The sequence below is a fragment of the Rhodnius prolixus genome, unplaced genomic scaffold (assembly GCF_049639745.1).
Source record: "Rhodnius prolixus isolate KJV_2025 unplaced genomic scaffold, Rpr scaffold_9, whole genome shotgun sequence".
Taxonomy (NCBI): Eukaryota; Metazoa; Arthropoda; class Insecta; order Hemiptera; family Reduviidae; genus Rhodnius; species Rhodnius prolixus.
In genome coordinates, this window is record NW_027411604.1 from 6605783 (window position 1) to 6625232 (window position 19450).

Sequence of the window (19450 nt, forward strand, 5' to 3'; positions counted from 1 at the left end):
AAAGAATTGCTAAGAAACATTTAAACCTAACAGAGAAACTTAAAATAATTAATTAACATTCATCACCTCTCTCCCACAGAATCATGATGTTCGGTAGTGGTAAGGGAGATGTAGCTTCGACGGTCGGAGAGCTCTATTCTCTAGATTAGAGAGGTAAACTGGAGTCACAGTAAAATAAGTAGTAACCAACGCAGGGACAAAGAGTACGCAGTTATTCTTAACTTCCAAAGACGCTACCTGAGAGAGAATAATGAAGCTAATATTCTACAAAAATAAGGAAACTTTAAGTGCAAAATTGGTTGAAAAACAAGTAAGTTCTTAATCTTACATAAATTAGCATGAGCATGACAGGAACACCTCCAAGTTCACTGGTTTTCTGTACTCAATATTTCTATGCAATATAAAAGTATACATGATAAGTCCCTTTTAGCTCCTAATTTTTCTCTTCATTTTGCTCCCTTTCCTCTGGACTCTATAAATTAAATTATTTATTATTTCACCAAAAAATTAAGATGTTTAAAACAATTTTTTCCCCATAGGTATTTGATAAATTATCAGATTAAGCTATTAAAGTTATATATAAAAGTGATAATATGTTCGGTTTGTCTTATATATGTTCAAGGGAAGTGCCAAACTACTTTTGTCCTGGCTTTACATTATGTAATACCAACCTGTAACATAATATTAATTATAAGTTTGATTATGAAGCTTACTTAGATTGAATCTCCATTACAACATTTCAACTTCCATGTGATATATATATATCTTCAAAATTGGTTATTCTGTTGCAATGTTAATTGTTCATTTTGAACTCTTGGGTCCCATATAGTGGACTGTTTTAGAGGCTATGCCTCAACTTCATCTTATGTTTCAATATCAAAATTGCATTAAAAAGGTTTCAATATAAAAGTTATGTGTTTTAAAATGTAGTATGTTTTTCTCTTCATCCAGTGCCTTCGCTCAAAGACCCTTTCTGCCCTTTGCTGGCTATTCTTGATCATGGTCCTCCATTACTTCCAGCAGCACTCCCATATAAGATGAGGTGATTCACATCTAATTTCTACATTTCGTTCATGAAACAAATTAGGCAATCTTGGAACCTACCCTGATAATTTGTGGAATTCTACTTCAGGTAGTCTTAACTATTATATATTACTTTTAAAGCATGTTAACAAGAAAAAAAAATTCCAGACAAATTAATACTTTTGATTTCATGAAAAAAGTAATCATGAAATTTTAATTAATTTTCGCCTACTAAAAGATTGCAGTTCTATAAAACCTAAGTTAAACTTTCAAGTTAGTGTTAGTTTGCTTCAAAGAAGGTTTAGTTCAACATTAAAATGCAGTATGTTCATTGCTTGCTGAAATTTTCATCAATACGAAAAAGACGATGTTGCCAGAATAAAGGAAAACCTCTAATTTAAATAACTGTTTTTATTTATTTCTTTAAATATTTAAAAATATAATACAAAAGACTAGAATGCAAAAAAGATGATAAAAAAAATGTAAAAAGTAGTTTAATTTAATTAGGTCTACTCTTCTACTCTTCAATTAGCAATTCTATAACCTTCTTCTATATATAGACTAGTGGGTGATGGGGTAGAGTGAAGTGTTCACGACAAAAGTTCAAACATCGATCAAATGAGTAAATACAAACAACTTGATATGAATCAATTACTAAAAAAATATGTTATTTAGATGCATGTAATTTGCATGTTTATGTCACTATCTTTTGTATTATATGATTTATTGAATTGTAAAAAAAAGTATTGTAGAGCAGGAGAACAAAGAAAAACGATTAGGTTTTTAAAAAAGATATTTATTGCATGTCTATTTTTTTTTTTTACAAAGTCTTAGTATTATTTTACATCCTATGATATGAAAAAATACTTAATAAATTAGTAAAATACAGAAAAAAGTGTTAAAAAACGTTTAAAAGGAACAGAGAAACTTAAAAATAATTTAAAAAAATTAGTTCCAAAAAAATCCGTCAGAGGGCGCCACTTATCAGACAGGTGAGAGAGTAGTTCCAGAAGTGGCCACCAGGTAGCAGTGGTGTAACCTTCCCTATATATACGGCAGCAGCACAAATTCTCGTCAGTACGACTTGAGTGATGCAGGGGGGTAGATCGCTCGTCGCTCCAAACATATCTCTTATCTAGTCTAGTCTAACATCCATCACCTCTCTCTCAAAGAATCATGATTTCGGGAGATGTTGTCGCTTCGGCCATTGTCTTTAACCTTCCCTCTAGGCTTCCTTTTTTACTTCTACCACTCCCTAGACTCTGTAACCTTCCTTTTAGGTTATCTTTTTTATTTTTACCTATTTTACCTCTCTCTCAAAGAATCATGATTTCGGGAGATGTTGTCGCTTCGACGGTTCTCCCCACCCTGCCCCGCCCTTCCAGCGAACTTTGTTATATAGCCTCCCAGAGCAAGATGGCGGCCAATAAACTCACCTGATCGGTAGCCTCCTAGATCGCCCAGCTGACTGTTGCTCTTCCATACTCTCACGACACTGTCGGTCGGCCATTGTCTTTAACCTTCCCTCTAGGCTTCCTTTTTTACTTCTACCACTCCCTAGACTCTGTAACCTTCCTTTTAGGTTATCTTTTTTATTTTTACCTATTTTTTCATCATTTTGAACTGTATTAAAAAATATTATCAATTTTTTCGTTTTATTTTTACTTTTTTTTATATTATTTACCAGAATAAATACAAAAATAAATAAAATAATTTTTTAAGACTTTTTTATTCAGAAACAAACATATTTTTTTTAAACATGCAATTTTTAATTGTGTTCAAATCATGCATATTACGTATAATAATTACTTACCTTTTTTTATAGATTCCTAACCAATGTTTGTTGACACATTCACGTTGGATTGGTGTTTTACGTCTTTTTCACTTGGCCCTCCATTGATGGATAATTTGCAGGCAGTACTCTTGGTATCACCAGTATTAATTCTGAAAATCAACATTATTTATTGTAATTGAAATAATTAAAATGTAAGAAGTTTCACCTAGCATTAAGAAAAACATGTATAACAATTTATGTATATTATAAAGGTTAAATAAAGAGGACTGTAATGAAGCTAAAGAATTGATTTTTTTAAAAAACCATAAATGTTTTCATTCAATGATAATGAAATATATTTCTAAAATAACACACTTATTCCTGAGGAATAAAATTCATTTTAATGGAACAATATAACACACATTATCTACTAGCATTATTATTACTGAATTACCTTTAAGAAAATGATTAAAAAAATTATAAGCTTGACTAAAAATAGTTCTATGTGATTGGGAAATGATGCAGAATTCACATGCATGTTTGATGTTCAAGTTTTTAATTAAAACTTTACTCAGAATCAACAAGAATTACAACTTTTTTCATTTATAAGAAAAAATTAATTTACACTAAAAAAGTTTTAGTACTTGTTGTATCACTCGGAACATAATAAATAATAATATAAGACTTACCTAGATGCGAATCACTTCATATTTATGTGGTGCTACTGGAAGTATAGAAAGGCCTTTAAAAATTCATTTCAGATAAAAGCTGAGCTTAACAGGGCTGCAAGTTGATAAAAAAACCATTGATGTTAGCACTACATGAACTGAAAAAATACTTCATTAAACATAGGTAGGAGAAATACGAATTTGATTCATACTACATTAAATTTTTTAAATAAAATAACTTTATCCATGAAATTCAAGCTAACAAAAAAGTTAGAAATCAATAAAGAAATAATTATTGTATAGAACTTTATACTGGCTGAATAAGAGTTTCATTTGATTAAATATTCTATACTATAGAATATAAGTCAGACGAAATAAAAATAATGCGATTGCATTCACATTTATATATCACCATAAAATAAATAACTAGAGAAGCGAAAATCCGCAGCTTCGTCGGCGACAACACCGACGCTTTGTGTCGGTGTAAAAATGGCATTTTTATAGAATCTATAGCATTAACTTAGATTATTAACTTTATTTATTTAAATTAAATGACATCCTTTCTTCCAATAAAGTGGAAACAATTATTTCGATTCACACATTAAATGGAAAAATAAATTAAATCATTTTTGTAATGGCTTTTTTATTAAGCAACAAAATTATTACCTTTTTTAACATGCAATTTTTAATTGTGATAAAAACATACATATTATTTATCATAATAATTACATACCTTTTTTTTTTATTCCTATCCAATGTTTGTTGATGTATTCACATTGGATTCGTGTTTTACGCCTTTTTCACTTGGGCTTCCATTGAAGAACAGTTTTGCAGGCAGTACTCTGGACTTGTGACTAATTTAGTGAATCGCGATTACGTTTTACCAAATTCTGAACTTTATATTACCCACAAAAAGTTCTCATAGAAATCAAACTTGAATATACCAGCTAAAAATATTAAAAAACATTGTTGTTCCGAAACGTATAAGTTCAATGAGTAAAGAAATGAAATGGTAAAAATAGGTAGAAATTTGGCACTAAGGGTACGCTACAACGAATAAGTTGTACACTAACGACTACTGTTGAGAGCATTCGCGAATTTCTCTCGACACAACTTACCATTGAAATTTTGTTTAAATCAAAAACTCTTCCTTAAACATAATAATAAAGTAATTCTTCCACATTATACCGTTCTAAGTATTATAGAATGTAAGACAACTGTAAGAGCTTCCTCAAAACAATAAGGGAAAAAAGGATTTCGCAAGATGGAGGACAAAAGATTTTGAAGTCATTATGAATGGTAAGAACAATGCGAACCGAAGAGCATATGCTATATTCCTAAAGATTTTTGATGGGGGAGACTGAATTCGATGACAATTAGAAAGGACCACACGATTTCTGTCAAAGTACAGATTGCTCCATACCAGCTGCCATAGCAGTCTTTTATTTATTACAGAGAGTTTTTAGTTTTTATCAATTTTTCAAGAGAGAAATGTTTCAATACATGCTCTAGATCATGATAATATATTGAAAGTACGTTGTTTACAGGAAATTGTAAATGCTGTTCAAGAGAAAATACGAAAAATCGTATTCAGTAAATTTGCAGTTAGATTGACAGAATTTCGCCAAAAGGAGCCATTAAACTAAATATCAAAATTTGAATTTCCCATTATTGATTTTCATCACACACGAAACTTGACGATTCGTAAAAACATTTTTCGAAAACAAATATTTCCGTTGAAAATTGAATAACATTCTACTTGAACGTGACACCTTGTAATTATTATGCGTAAGAAAAAGTAATTGAATTGTAACGATTGCTTAGTGGTTATTAAAGTAAAAGTGAAAAATTAAAGTTCCAAGTGCTAAAGATAAGCAAAGTACCTTATGAAAACGAAAGGTCTTGTTCACACCACTTGCTCCAGCAAGTATTTCTCATTCTACTCCTGCTTGTAGGCACTACTACCCTCTTCATTCTTGTTACGAAATCGTCAATAGTAACTTCATATCAGTCATATCTACGAAGCCATTTAATATTTCACCTGAATTGCCGAAATCAGAATCATGTATAAATACCAAAGTTCCGATATATTTATCTACTTTTTTTTTCAAGTCCTAAAATTTATAATATATGCATGTCATCTTATTTTTTCTAACACTAGCAAAACCATGAAATGATTCTCCCAAATTACATAAACAATTGTATATAATACGCACATAGATTCCATATCATATCATTAAATAAGGTTCCTTTTTATTAAATCTATATCTGTTGATTAATGACTCCTCAGTTATACTGTTAATGTAAGATAAGTCAATTTCATGTACAGGTCAACTCGTTGTACAAGCGAATTAAGCTTATCGTACTCATCTTCCTCGTCTTAGAATCTTGACTTGTGGTTTTCCTTACTTCACTTCGATATAGAACTAACACTTCTCAAAACTTACTTTTTATAGGTCTTCGTAGAGGCTAAAGAATTTATAAGTCTTGTGAAAATGTTACATTCGCATTGCGTAATATTTGTAATTTTTTCCGTAGTAGGACGTATTTTTATTGTTCCCCTTATCGATTTCGGTCTTTCAACCATCTCAGAGGTAGAATAACCAGATTAGTGTATGGATTTCGACTTCACTTCTCTCCCCAGGCCACACTACACTTACTGACTGAGCAGACGGTGTAAGGGAGGTTACGTAGTGTTATCCAAAATATTAACGAATTGTCAAACATTTGTAAAAATTATGAATTAAAATAATTAAAATCTAGTACATGTTAAAAAGATTTTTTTTTTTTTTTAATTCTGTGCGAGTAATATTTTATAAATGAGAAGTTGGAAGTGTATTTTATACGAGGGAGGCGCGAGAATTTAATTTAAATTTTCGACATTTTCACTGCTACTATTTACTATTGTTAAGTAAAATATGAATGAATATGCGATTCTAATTTAAAAAATGCGTAAGTTAGTAAAATCTTAAAAGGAAAACTTTTATATTAGCATAGAACATGCAATATGCTGGTATATACTTTATGGAATTAATTGAAATGAACGATTCTACATTAAAATAATCAATGCATTATAGGACATACAAGTGGCCCAGATTGAATTTCTCCAAAGGAGCTTTCTTAGTCTTATACTACATTTTATTTATTCGGTTGATCTAGAAATTATTCCGATAAGTAATCTGCAATATGTCTGCGATGTTCTCCTTCATGCACTACATGAACTGAAAAAAATACTTCATTAAACATAAGGAGGAGAAATACGAATTTGATTCATACTACATTAAAACTTCATTCAAAACGCACATTTTATCAGTTAAACTGAACTTTTATTTAAAAAACTTTTGAAATTTTGCTCTTTATTTTCTTAAAATAAAATTTAATAACATTCAAAATGTTTACCTATTATCAGAAGATGCTACTAATAATACATAACTCTATATCAAAATAAATGAACTTCTTTTTGTATTTTATTCAATTATATATGTATATTTTCTTATCATAGAAAGTAAAATACTAAGTTTATGTAACAAAAAATAGGTATCAAATATATATATTTTTTAAATAAACGTTTTTCTTTATTCTCCTACTAAATAATACATCTAGTCAATATGATTGTGACATAAACATGCAAATTACATATTACACCTAAATAATACATTTTTTTTATTATTAGAATAAAGACTATAAGAGTTTCATGCTACTGTTTTATATTTGATATAGAATTTTTCATTAAACTTTAAAAAAAAATAATTGAAAATAGCTATTTATTAATTATTTTATGTTTCTCTGTTAGGTTTAAATGTTTCTTAGCAATTCTTTTTGTATTTTATTTACTAAACAATACTTTTTATTTTTTTAATTTAAGTAAAAAAATCATTTAATAAATAAGATTGTATTACAAACATGCAAATTATACATACCTAATAATAAATTTTTTTAGCAAATTATTCATAACAAAAGTTGTTGTACATACTCATTTGATCGATGTTTTTCATTTCCACTTTAGCTGATGGACATTTTTGTAGTTATTGGCACACAGTATTGGCTGTTTTCAATCTGAAAAATCATCATTCAATGAAATAAACTGTTTATAGATTTAATCTTTAATAAAAAGCATTCCATGATCATTGAATTTATTGATGAATGATGAATGAATAGTATGAATTCTATTCAATGATACTGAAAATTAAAAAGCAACTATTTGTTTAAGATAAATGTGTATCTTTCAGGAATTAAAGAAATAAATCAAATATGAATGCTGAAATTTTAGTTTAAATCTTTTAAACAGATCAATCTTTTAGAAACGTATTCGTAGCACTGTAAAACATTATTTTTACATGAATTACTCCTACGTTGCAAATTAACGTTATACTAAACTTGTATTATAGTCAAGTTACACTCTGCCATAAATTTAAATCATTAGTTTATTAAGTTTGTCAAAATAAACTATTTTTCAAGTTCAATTTTTTCAAAATTATTTCATTCAATTCATAAAAGCTAAAGAAACACATTTAATATCCATAACTATTGAGGAATTATCATTCATAAAAATAAATAAATGTAGTAATTAAACTAAAACAATGATATGCACAATAATTATGCAAAGAAAGAATTTCGCCAGATGGAGGATAAAAGATTTTGAGGTCATTTCAATGGTAAGATCAATGCGAACTGAAGAGCATTTACTATTTTCCTAAAGATTTTTGATTAGGGAGAATGAATTCGTTGACAATTGGAAAGGTAGTACCCCACGATTTCTTCATAAGTACAGAATGCTCCATACAAGCTGCCATAGCAGTCTTCTATTTATTACAGAGAGTTTTTAGTTTTTTTTTATCAATTTTTCAAGAGAAATGTTTGAATACACGATTAGGACTTAATAATATAATGAATGTACGTTGTTTACGGAACATAGTAAATGCTGTTCTAGAGAAAATATGAAAAATCAGATTCAGTAAATTTGTAGTTAGATTGACAGAATTTCGCCAAAAGGAGCCATTAAACTAAATATCAAAATTTGAATTTTCCATTATTGATTTTTATCACATACGAAACTTGACGATTCGTAAAAACATTTATCGAAAACAAATATTTCCGTTCAAAATTGAATAACATTTTACTTGATCGTACGACCTTGTGATTTTGCGTAAGAAAAAGTAATTGAATTGTAACGACTGCTTGGTGGATATTAAAGTAAAAGGGAAAAATTAAAAGGCAAACAGACAAAGATAAGCAAAATACCTTATGAAGCCGATACTAAGAGAAAGGTCTTGTTCACACAACACTTGCTCCAGCTAGTACTTCTCATTCTACTCCTGCTTGTAGGCATTATTACCCCCTTCATTCTTGTTATGAAATCGTCAATAGTAACTACATATCAGTCCTATCTACGAAGCCACTTAATTTTTCATCTGAATTGCCGAAATCACCATCATGTACAAAAGTTTCGATATATTCCATACCTTTCTCAAGCCCTAAAATTTGTGATATATACACATTGTCATCTCGTTATTTTTTCTTACACTGGCTATATTATACGAAGTACATCAATAACATAAACCTGTTTCTCCCGAAATACATCAACAATTGTAATTATAATTAATGTAATACGTACATAGGTTACTTAATATCATTAAATAAGGCTTCTTTTTATTAAATCTATGTTTGTTGAATTAATGACATCTCAGTTGTACTGTTAATGTAATATAAGTAGTCAATTTCATGTACAGGTCTAACTCGTTCTACAAACGAATTAAGCTTATCGTACTCATCTTGTGGTTTTCGTAACTTCACTTCGATATAGAACTTTACTTTTTATAGGTCTTCGTAAAGGCTTAAGAATTTACTAGTCTTATGAAAATGAGGTTAGGTCCGCAGTTCGTAATATTTGTAATTTTGTCCGTGATAGAACGTATTTTGTTATACCCCTTTTCGGTTTCGGTCTTTCAACCATCTCAGTGGAAGAATAACCAGATTAGGGAAGGAATTTCGACTGTACTTCCCCAACCGCACTACACTTACTGACTGAACAGACTGAGTAAGGGAGGTTACGTAGTGTTATCCATAATATTAAGGAATTGTCAAACATTTGTAAAAATTATGAATTAAAATAATTGAAATCTAGTACACGTTCTATAATTTTTTTTTTTTTTTGTAATTCTGTGAGAGTAATATTTTAGAACTGAGAAGTTGTAAATGTATTTTAAGCAGGAAAGGGGCGCGAGGATTCAAATTTAAAATCGGACATCGTTGCATTCTCACCGAAATAATGATTGTTAAATAAAATATGGATGAATATGTTATTCTAATCATTTCAAAAATGTTTAAATAAGTAAAATTTTTAAATGAAAACTTTAAAACTCATTGAACATGCAACATGCTGATATATTCAAGCTTTGGTGGATGGCTTTCTGTTCGCATATTTCTAATACTTACATTAAATTTCTATCCCAGGCAAAAACACTTCAAATGTTATAAAACAGAAACTAAACGATGTGAATGCACAACAGTCTCTTGACCTACTAATAGCTCTAACTAAAGTTTCTACTCTCCCTTAGAAAACTGTAAAATAGATCGACCTCTTGTTTTGCAACTTCTGACGCATCCAGTTTTTTTATATATGGGAACTAAACGCCATGTTCTTGACATCTCACATGGAACAGTTTTCTTTGTGATCAATTCATAGGTAACTTCTCGATCTCTCTCGTCGTGTGCACGTGGCTGCCTTTCTGTAGGAGATTCGTGTGTTGTCGCTGCAGTTAAACAAGAACATGTGTAATTATTATGCAATAAATGAAATTTTATTCAGTAAAACAAGATAGCTACATCAGACAGTGCTCTACCCTTATCGGAAAACTTAATATCCTTGCATACTCCCAAGTTCTGGCATGCACATCCTCTAAACGTTCTATCCATTCAAGACATACACTAAGAAAATTTGGGCTATAAAATTACCTCCCCGTTGTCTTCTTCTTCTGCACCTCCTGTGAGAAGAAGTAGATCTTATTCTGTTACTCGGACTTCTAGATCTGTGCACATTATATGACTCTCTCCGTAGCCCTACTGCCTCTCGGCCACGTTGATCCATCAGTGTAGAAACCATATCATTTACAAGTTCACCTACTTGTTCGACACTATTTTGGTTCACTTCATCAGTTGAGTCGTTATTATTAAGGGTTCTTTGTTCCTCTACAGTTAACTCTGTATGGTAAACATTAGTATTTTCAACATTTACCAAATCAAATAAAAATTTTAATAAAAACAAACATAATAACTTCATTTCTAAAAAAATTAAGCAAATCAAGAAAAATTGAGAGAAAGTATGACACAGTGTATTGAAAAAAAAGGGTACTTTGTAAAAAAATTAAAGCACTTTAAAAAATAATATATCACATTATTTTTAAAGGACATAAAGGGCAAGTACTTTTCACCTATATCTGCAGAAAACGATTTTACAATGACTGCAAAGTTTAGGACCTAATTTTTAAGCATATGATTTTTATTTAGAAACACATGAAAATTTTTTATTATGATAACAAATTGTAATTGTAATTGGCGAAATTGCTATTAACTTTTTCTTTTTTGGATAATTTAAAAGCAATATAAAAAATTCAAAATTTTTATGATTGAATTTCTTCAAAATAGGAGACCATCATTGATAAATAAAGATATATAAGGGCAAATTTTTATTCTCATATCTCTTCGAACGACATCAAAATTAAAAATGGATGAAGCTAATGAAATTAAAAGTGAGGTAGGCAAAGATTGTTTTTAGCTTAGTATAGATACTTTACTTATCTACTAAGTGATTAGTAAAATAATGACTACCAGCAGAGTACGTCGACACCTAAGAGATTTATTGATTTTTACAATTGAGTTACTCCTCACACAAATATGTACAGCTACATTCAATTTCTCAATGTCAGATTTGAGATCCTATATTGGATCCTGTGGGTTCTACATTCAATAATCGCAATATAACTAAGAAACTTAGATATTTTTGTTTATACCTCTACCATTTACAGAGTTTTCCTTGGTAACTGATAGTAAATAAAACCGTTTGATTAGTAGAGTTTAAGTTTAAAAGAAAAATTCTTGGCCTAAAAGTTATTCAAAGGTACACATTGGAAATCACTAACCCACAAATTCTTATTAAAATGTATGGAAAAACAATGCCATTTTATTTAAATAGACTACATGGTTTCCGGGTAAATCATAAATCAAAGTTTCTTAAATCTCGAAACCTCGAGAAAATTTATTTTAGGAGGATCTGTATGTCCAGGATGTTAATCATTTCAGGACTAAAAATCTTGGAGCATTAGAATCAGTAATGGTTGGGCGATTGGACAGTAATGATTGGGTGATGGTGGAGTAAATGTGTCAAGTTAGTCTAGTTTTTTAACATTTACAGTCAAATGATTAATTGGCTTCTCATGCAATACTTGTTCATCAATCAGTGTGTCCTTGAAGCCGAATACCCTCACTCCTTACTCCTGAAATTGCCATGCAGGATCCCTTTCCACTCCTTACCCTCTAAAATTCAAAATACCCAAGTATTCTTTCAATTCTCTTTTTTTTTTAGCTACCGATTATAAAACAAGTATTTATTTTTGAAGATGTTCAAGATATAAATACTGAAGTAAGAGATAATAACCCTATAAACGATAAAAAAAACGAATTAATGTCTTCCAATGATGTGAACGTTAATAGTTCATTTATAAACAACAACGACGAACTTGTAACTTTAGACCGAGCAATTATTGGAGATCATTATCAGGTACAAAACAGGTTAGATTTGGAAGAAAGCGAAAGAGGTAGTAATAATAATAATGTTAATAATCACAGTGATGAAGATCAACTATCTTGTCCTACAACAGAGGAAATAAATGTTGAAAATACTAATGTTTACCATACAGAGTTAACTGTAGAGGAACAAAGTACCCTTAATAATAACGACTCAACTGATGAAGTGAACCAAAATAGTGTCGAACAAGTAGGTGAACTTGTAAATGATATGGTTTCTACACTGAGCGATCAACGTGGCCGAGAGGCAGTAGGGCTACGGAGAGAGTCATATAATGTGCACAGATCTAGAAGTCCGAATAACAGAATAAGATCTACTTCTCACAGGAGGTGCAGAAGAAGAAGACAACGGGGAGGTAATTTTATAGCCCAAATTTTCTTAGTATATGTCTTGAATGGATAGAACGTTTAAGAGGATTTGCATGCCAGAACTTGGAGTATGCAAGGATATTAAGTTCCCCGTTAAGGGTAGAGCACTGTCTGATGTAGCTATCTTGTTTTACTGAATAAAATTTCATTTATTGCATAATAATTACACATATTCTTGTTTAAATGCAGCGACAACACACGAATCTCCTACAGAAAGGCAGCCACGTGCACACGACGAGAGAGATCGAGAAGTTACTTATGAATTGATCACGAAGGAAACTGTTCCATATGAAATGTCAAGAACATGGCGTTTAGTTCCTAAATATAAAAAACTGGATGCGGCAGAAGTTGCAAAACAAGAGGCCGATCTATATTACAGTTTTCTAAGAGAGAGAGACCCTGAAAATGTGGAACCGGCTGGACCAGATGATCGCCATTGTTGTGCCTGTTTTGAAAATAAGGCCACTCGAATTGTTGCACCTTGTGGCCATTTATGTTTATGCTATAAATGTGCTAAAACGATTGCATTCTACAGAACTGTATTAGATTCAACGCGTATACAAAAGAAATGCCCTTTATGTAGGGCAGCTATATCGAAAATTATGCGACTATTATGAAAAAATGTATGCGCGTTAACTGAATCTCCCTTCGTCTTTTCATCTGAAAAACAAAGACATAAATAATGCCGAATAATTCTAAATCTTGTGAATTGTCTCCAATTCTGTTGAATCAATTATAATTGTGTAGAATTTGAGAAAAAAAAAACAAAAACAAATAAACTGTTCAGTGTTTACAATATTATTACTTTGAGAAAAAAACCTATCTTTATGTTCAGATCGCCATATTTCTTTCTTCAATAATCATAATTTATAATCTATAACATTTGTAACTTCTTTTAAGGATGAAATGGGTAACAAGAAAGGCGCTGTAAAGCATTTTCCGAAAAGAAAGGAAAATTTATAGGTAAGAAAATAAGTGTTATCATTCAGTAAAATGCCCAACTTGTTTCACTCAATTTTGCAGATCGGCGGCCCTATCGATTTATAAAAAACTGGAGTTGGATTCTTAATCTTGACGCACGGCATGTAAAGTACTAAGATTTGTCTCATGCAGCCTGTTACACTATAATATTTGTGTTATAATGACATTATACAAATTCATGATAGTACAATTATTAAAAATATATTGTAAAATATGTTCCACAGCCTTGAAGATCACCTAGACCCTAGGTCTAAAGCTCGGCTAAATAAAATAAAAAGAATCATGACTGAAATTGGCATTTTTCTTTCCTTCCTACTGTATTAATGAATCAGTCACACAAAAACAAAGAACACTATCTCATTCACTTTACTTGCTAATCGTCCATGGTCTTCATGAACTTTCTCCTGTATGTAGTTGTTTGGGCTGCCCTTCAAATAGATAATCTTTTAGAGAAATAAGACTGCATTTACTTCAGCCGCTCATTTCTTTCATTTCCTCTTTGATGTTGGATAGTTCAATAATTCACATTAGAAGAGTTCTGTAAGGCGAGTGACAATGGACACTCAAAAGTCATTTCGGTATATTTCAACACAATAAATCTTAGGTATATATGAGAGGCATGCTTCCAAAAAAAGCATCGCTTGTTTAAGATAGATACAGGTATATACAATAATGTATATACAATAATGAAAGCAACTAAATTTAGTCAAAAATCTTACAGAAAATGTTGTATGTAACTTTAGTAGGAGTGTGAGTATCAGAGCAGACTTATTTAAGCATTAAGAACATTAACTTACTATTAAAGTAAGATTCACGTTACTTAACAAATTATTCAAAAATAAGTTTTTGTATAGGAGAAATTCGCCTTTTTAAAACAAGAATTTTTATCTTTACTTGAATGCATCAATAAGACCACAAGAGATGGACACTCTTTCTTAAACTTATTACTACATATTAAAACTTTTGTTCAAAAATACATACTATTTACATATCAACATTATTTTTGTTATTTAAATATTTATTCACTTTGCTTGTTTTTCCAATTCCCAGTTTAGGAAGTCCTTTATTCAATCCTTCAAGCAGTGTGCACGCTTTGCAAATCTTCTGGCTAGAAACAAATCCACATTGGCTGCACACCCCTCGTTTTGGTACTTCGACACTGTCTTTAATAGTAAGTTGTTCCCCTGTTTAAGATAAATAAAAAAAATTAAAGTCATAATAATAAATTTAAAAAATCACAAATGGTTGAATACTTTATCAAGCTGTAAAATTAGAAAAGAATCAAGTCATCCAAAGAGACTAATCTACAATTGTTATTAGAAATCCGGCTATTTTCAAATCACAATAAAAATTAGCCGTAAGAAATTTCGCCCAATATTTTATGTGAAGTAAATATGAACAACTGAAATGTTAAGAATAATAATATTTAAAGAATATTCTCTAAAGGAGCATGTAATCACGCTTGATTATTTAGCAACGTAAACGTTACGCCAAATTAATAAAATTACAGCGCATTTAGTGCAAGTGAATTAAGAAGTTTGGCTCTTTTTGCCACATGTAATTTAATTAATGGCAAGCCTCATCATCTACAATGATAAGGATCTCAAAAAAAAGAAAAGAGCAATGTAAACCTGAAGTATTCCTAGTAGCTTGAATGAGACATTGTACATAATCATGTGTTTCGTTCAGGAAACCTCAATATAACTTACCATGAACCAATCATAAGAAGCTAATTTTGGGCTTACAGCTACATTGAGTGTGTATTGAGAATGTTTAAGTGTTATCCAAAGTTTAACCCATTGTATGTAGGATGGGAGTAAACCTGGGTCAACAAAAACCAATTATGGATCCTGATAGCTAGGTGCGACGGTGAATTTGAATGATTCAATGTGTGTCAATGGTGGCTAGAGTTTGTCACTAGAATCGCTAAATCTAAATAGTTTTATCTATAAGTATATAAAACGACATTAACTCTGTTAATTCTACTTCTATTAAGCGTACGAGGACTGAAAGTGTAAAAACTGTTCGTTCTATACACTGAAAGACGACAGGAACCGACTACTCCATTTGCATTTCGGAGTAGCATCTTGTTATAGTAAGTAATCGCCTATTTTTTCAGGCGGGCTTTACGTCCAACTACCAATTAGGTGGACTGAGGCGACTAGCAATCATACTTTACTGTAAATTTCTTTTATTAACCTCCAAATAAAATCCAAGGCCTAAGACCGGGAATCGAACCCAGTACCACAAGCATCTTGTTATAAAGCAAATGCATATCATTACAAAAATGAGTACTAAGCTTTCAAAAATCACACTTTATTTTAAACAAATTGTTGCATCTACATACCTGAATGAATAATATCAATTATAGCTGATGGACGTATTTTTTCCAAATCTTTTAAAAACGTTCGAGCGTGCCCTCGGTACGCATTAGGTGCATAAATGCATTCAGTTGAGAAGTAGACGAGACGTTTAAAATAGGCATACATCACAATTTCCTTTTCGTAACTATACTTTAAAGGTTTCACTCGAGGGATTGACCCAGCTCCATCCTAAAATTGTATAGATCACATTTAGTATTAAAATTCTTTTTGACAATTTTGCTATAACCTTTGGAGTAAAAAGTACAACTCCAACTTTGAAAGATGAATAGAACTTAATCATTAAAATACATTTTTAATAAATTACATATGCAATCAGTATGCAGAAATCCATATTAAACAGACACAAAAGTTTACGAAACAAACTGTTACTTCCTGCACATTACACTGAAAGGTACTTTCCACCTATCACAATCTTCCCTCAGATTGCCACAAAACGAATTTAAAAAAAAATTAGACAAATAAAAGTTTTATAACGAGTATATCGCAAAAAAAAGAAGAAAATTATAAGACCTATTTTCCTTATATTAAATAAAAGTTGATTAACATGAGTACAAAGTTTTAAAAAACATGGTTTGATCCGTTTTCGAAGAAACCTAAAAATGTGAAGAATTCATTTAACTGTTTTAAAGTATACAAGAAAATATCGTACATTACAATGAAATGGAACTTGCTAGAAAGCAAGCCAATTTTGAGCACAATGGGCATATAATGTTTAAAGTAAATCTCAAAAAATTGAAGTAGTTCTTCGGTTGAAGAATTTTTATCGCTAAGTTCAACAAACCCTTAGACAACTGTCCGATAGGACAGTTTTAATAAGTTAAGGAAGTACCTTAAACATACGCAATGCGAGTGATGTATAATAAAAGAAACAAAAACAATAAATCGATGGTTTGATGCAATTCTAAAAGAATTTATTTTCAGAACATTATTAAGTACTTAAGTCTAAGTGTACGTCCGGTAATATTTTACTTACGCCAGTGAGTCTTGGATTCTTGCTAACTATAAATATATATTTTCGACGTATGGGAAAGAAAAATCATTAGAAAACTTCATGTTCCCATCAAGGAAAATGGTCTGGTGAGGGTAACGGAAAATAATAAACTATGGGAACAAGATGGTCACCTGGTCTGGTACATCGTTTACCAGAGCGTGAAAGGATCCCGAAAAAATGACGAATGGTAGATCGGGAAGTCAAGTGGCTAAGAAAGACCTTATATGAGATGTTTAGGTGATGTAGAGGAGATCTGAAGAAGATCCGGGGTACGAAGATGGAGAAGAGTAGCAAGTGATCGTGAACAATAAAAAAGACCGCGCGAGAACAAGAAGATGTACGTTACAACAGAAGTACATAGATTCAGTTTCTTGCGATTTTTTCACATGACTATTTTCTAGAACTCACTTTAAGAACTCAAAAGAGCTCAAAATAGATATTTTCAGTAAAATTCGATATTTTCTATTTAGAAAATTTGACACTACAGCAACACTTTCCTTGCCGACTGAGAGAAAGACAAATGACAGTTTGATTCGAGACGGCAACTGTAGATTTTCTCTTTCTAGAAGTCTTTAACGTAATCCACTCGCTTCTGGCATCACAAAAACGAAAACCCTCATAAAATTTTGATCCTAATGAAAAACTAGCAAGGCACGTATTTATTTATTTATTTTAAGCCACATAATTCTTCAAGAAGAAGCATATTCACAGACCTTGGAACCTGCTTTTCGTGGAAGTTGACAAATAAAGAATTAAGAAAGCATTTCTAGTCAGGAAAACGTTCAATAAGTTTAGTTTACGATTACCAATCAAAAAAAGAAATTCTACGATTATGAGAATAAATAAGAAACTTAGTGAAATCACTTTACCGTAATAACGGCTGTACATCTCCTTAAACGGGCGATATCACCACGTAGTACATTCATAATGACTGTTTCTGCTATATCGTCTGCATTATGTCCTGTGGCTAGAACGTTCACTCTTAGCTGAGCAGCACCCCTATCAAGAGCTTGACGTCTGAACACTCCACAGAATGTACAATTATTTTTCTTTCCAATCTGAGAAATAATTAAAAAATTAAACCACAAATAACAATCTCTGATGAAATAAGGTAATGAGCAATGAAAAAAGGAGAATAGACTTAATTAGGAATCTACAAATGAATCAAATTATTCATTTGATTATTAGAAATTATTTGGTCATTAGAACTTCTTTGATCATCTGCCTTCGTGAAGTCAGTTATTAATTTACTTGAAACAATGAGAAAGAAGAATGACGAGCTTCATCCTATTCTTGAGAATGCTGAAATTAAAAATATAGAACTATCTCAGCCAGTTGTGATTAAACAGTTAAAAATTATGATTAATCATTACGCTGCGTTAAGTCTTTAGGTCCTTTCCCTACAATATCCATCACAATATACTTTTCAAAGCTAATAATGGAGAAGTTTAATGAATTGAAGCAATCACTATCCGTTAATCCTATAATTATACGATCCATAAAAAAATCAGTAAAAGTTCTTTGATTCAATTACCTGAGCAACTATTGCATCCATTGTCCATCCATAAAGATCTTCATAAGAAAGAACCTTTAAAGGCATTTCATAATCATCTCTATTCTGCTTGACAGTCTCTAAACTATCATCCCTATAACCTAATCCAATAAAATTAAAATTTAGAACGACCTGTTTCAGAATAACAAGGAAAAGTAATCATTACCATCTCAAGAAAACTCTTTTAATGCAATGCAATCAATTATTTGTACCTGTTATGCCTTCGTCGATGGACAATAAAACTAACTTGAGACCATAGTCATACTTTTCGTTCAATAACTTCAAAACATAAGCCAAAACTGTAGAATCTTTACCACCCGACGCAGCAACCGCAACTAGGTCATCTCTTTTGAATAGTTTTCCATTTGTAATGGTATGATGAATTTCCGTCTCAAAAGCCCAGAAAAAACATTCTTTACACAAGGCATCACCAGTTTTTGGTCTCTAGAAATAAAGAATTTAATGAATATTGTGGCTATTAAAGGCAAAATTTAGAATTATACACATTAAATATATACCTTTAAAACTGCTCGTTTTCCGCACTTAGCTTGACAAGTTACAGGCATAAATAATAATTAGAAATGTAACAGTTACAACAGAGCAGTTTCTTGACTTGTTAGCTATAACAACACATCAAACCTTATAGTCCGATCATGCTCACATGTTTATTGACGACAACATGGATGTCACTTTAGTTCTTTGGGTAGCCACAATTTAGGTTTTAAAAGGCGGTATCATTCAAAATTGTAGCGTTAAGTCCTTTCTTTAAAAAATACTTTCAGAATCACTAGTTCTTTATTTAGTCACAATTTAGAAATTTAGAAAAGTGGTATCTTTCAAAATTTTAGCGCTTAGTTTTGTCATAAAAAAATTAAAAATACTCAGAGGACTAAGAATACTCTTAAT

General features: G+C 30.9%; 3 protein-coding genes and 1 long non-coding RNA gene across 10 annotated transcripts in view; 2 read left to right on the plus strand and 2 right to left on the minus strand.

Moving 5' to 3' along the window:
• Positions 1-19450, plus strand: part of LOC141454592 (uncharacterized) — a 319464-nt gene that overhangs the window by 2346 nt on the left and 297668 nt on the right. Inside the window, exon 3 of the long non-coding RNA XR_012458796.1 lies at positions 80-310. This is a non-coding gene — a long non-coding RNA (uncharacterized lncRNA). The remainder of the gene's footprint in view (positions 1-79; positions 311-19450) is intronic.
• LOC141454583 (uncharacterized) lies at positions 97-10988 on the minus strand. 7 transcript variants are annotated; one of them, XM_074129015.1, is made up of 8 exons: positions 10420-10988; positions 10044-10217; positions 8707-8939; positions 7439-7521; positions 5349-5506; positions 4199-4412; positions 3487-3623; positions 2627-2967 (listed from the first exon to the last, which is right to left on the minus strand). In XM_074129015.1, exons 1-3 carry the CDS (start codon positions 10742-10744, stop codon positions 8836-8838), a joined length of 603 nt encoding a protein of 200 aa, XP_073985116.1. In that variant the 5' UTR covers positions 10745-10988; the 3' UTR covers positions 2627-2967; positions 3487-3623; positions 4199-4412; positions 5349-5506; positions 7439-7521; positions 8707-8835. The 7 variants fall into 7 exon arrangements, 5 of the variants coding, with proteins under 5 accessions (XP_073985117.1, XP_073985116.1, XP_073985115.1 ...); XM_074129014.1 differs by having other exon boundaries at positions 5913-7521; XR_012458792.1 differs by lacking the exons at positions 10044-10217; positions 10420-10988 and adding exons at positions 1856-2182; positions 9901-10015 and having other exon boundaries at positions 2333-2967; positions 5349-7521.
• Positions 11077-13470, plus strand: LOC141454580 (uncharacterized). The gene is made up of 3 exons (XM_074129008.1): positions 11077-11218; positions 12047-12623; positions 12826-13470. The coding sequence occupies exons 1-3, from the start codon at positions 11189-11191 to the stop codon at positions 13251-13253; spliced, it is 1035 nt and encodes a 344-aa protein (XP_073985109.1). The 5' UTR covers positions 11077-11188; the 3' UTR covers positions 13254-13470.
• Ctu1 (Cytosolic thiouridylase subunit 1) lies at positions 14154-19219 on the minus strand. Its single transcript, XM_074129009.1, has 6 exons — positions 19063-19219; positions 18757-18988; positions 18527-18645; positions 17862-18050; positions 15965-16169; positions 14154-14801 (listed from the first exon to the last, which is right to left on the minus strand). The coding sequence occupies exons 1-6, from the start codon at positions 19108-19110 to the stop codon at positions 14602-14604; spliced, it is 993 nt and encodes a 330-aa protein (XP_073985110.1). The 5' UTR covers positions 19111-19219; the 3' UTR covers positions 14154-14601.

What these genes read in the sequence shown, in the direction of transcription:
- LOC141454580 (XM_074129008.1), top strand. Translation starts at nt 11,189, where the DNA reads ATGGATGAAGCTAATGAAATTAAAAGTGAG. An exon ending in CTAATGAAATTAAAAGTGAG is followed by an intron (nt 11,219 to 12,046) that starts GTAGGCAAAGAT and finishes TTTTTTTTTTAG; the next exon opens with CTACCGATTATAAAACAAGT. An exon ending in AAGAAGAAGACAACGGGGAG is followed by an intron (nt 12,624 to 12,825) that starts GTAATTTTATAG and finishes GTTTAAATGCAG; the next exon opens with CGACAACACACGAATCTCCT.
- LOC141454583 (XM_074129016.1), bottom strand. Translation starts at nt 10,744, where the DNA reads ATGAAGTTATTATGTTTGTTTTTATTAAAATTTTTATTTGATTTGGTA. An exon ending in AAGAAGAAGACAACGGGGAG is followed by an intron (nt 10,218 to 10,419) that starts GTAATTTTATAG and finishes GTTTAACTGCAG; the next exon opens with CGACAACACACGAATCTCCT. An exon ending in CAGAAGTTGCAAAACAAGAG is followed by an intron (nt 8,940 to 10,043) that starts GTCGATCTATTT and finishes CACAAATTTTAG; the next exon opens with GGCTTGAGAAAGGTATGGAA.
- Ctu1 (XM_074129009.1), bottom strand. Translation starts at nt 19,110, where the DNA reads ATGCCTGTAACTTGTCAAGCTAAGTGCGGAAAACGAGCAGTTTTAAAG. An exon ending in GATGTACAGCCGTTATTACG is followed by an intron (nt 16,170 to 17,861) that starts GTAAAGTGATTT and finishes ATACAATTTTAG; the next exon opens with GATGGAGCTGGGTCAATCCC. An exon ending in AATTGATATTATTCATTCAG is followed by an intron (nt 14,802 to 15,964) that starts GTATGTAGATGC and finishes TATCTTAAACAG; the next exon opens with GGGAACAACTTACTATTAAA.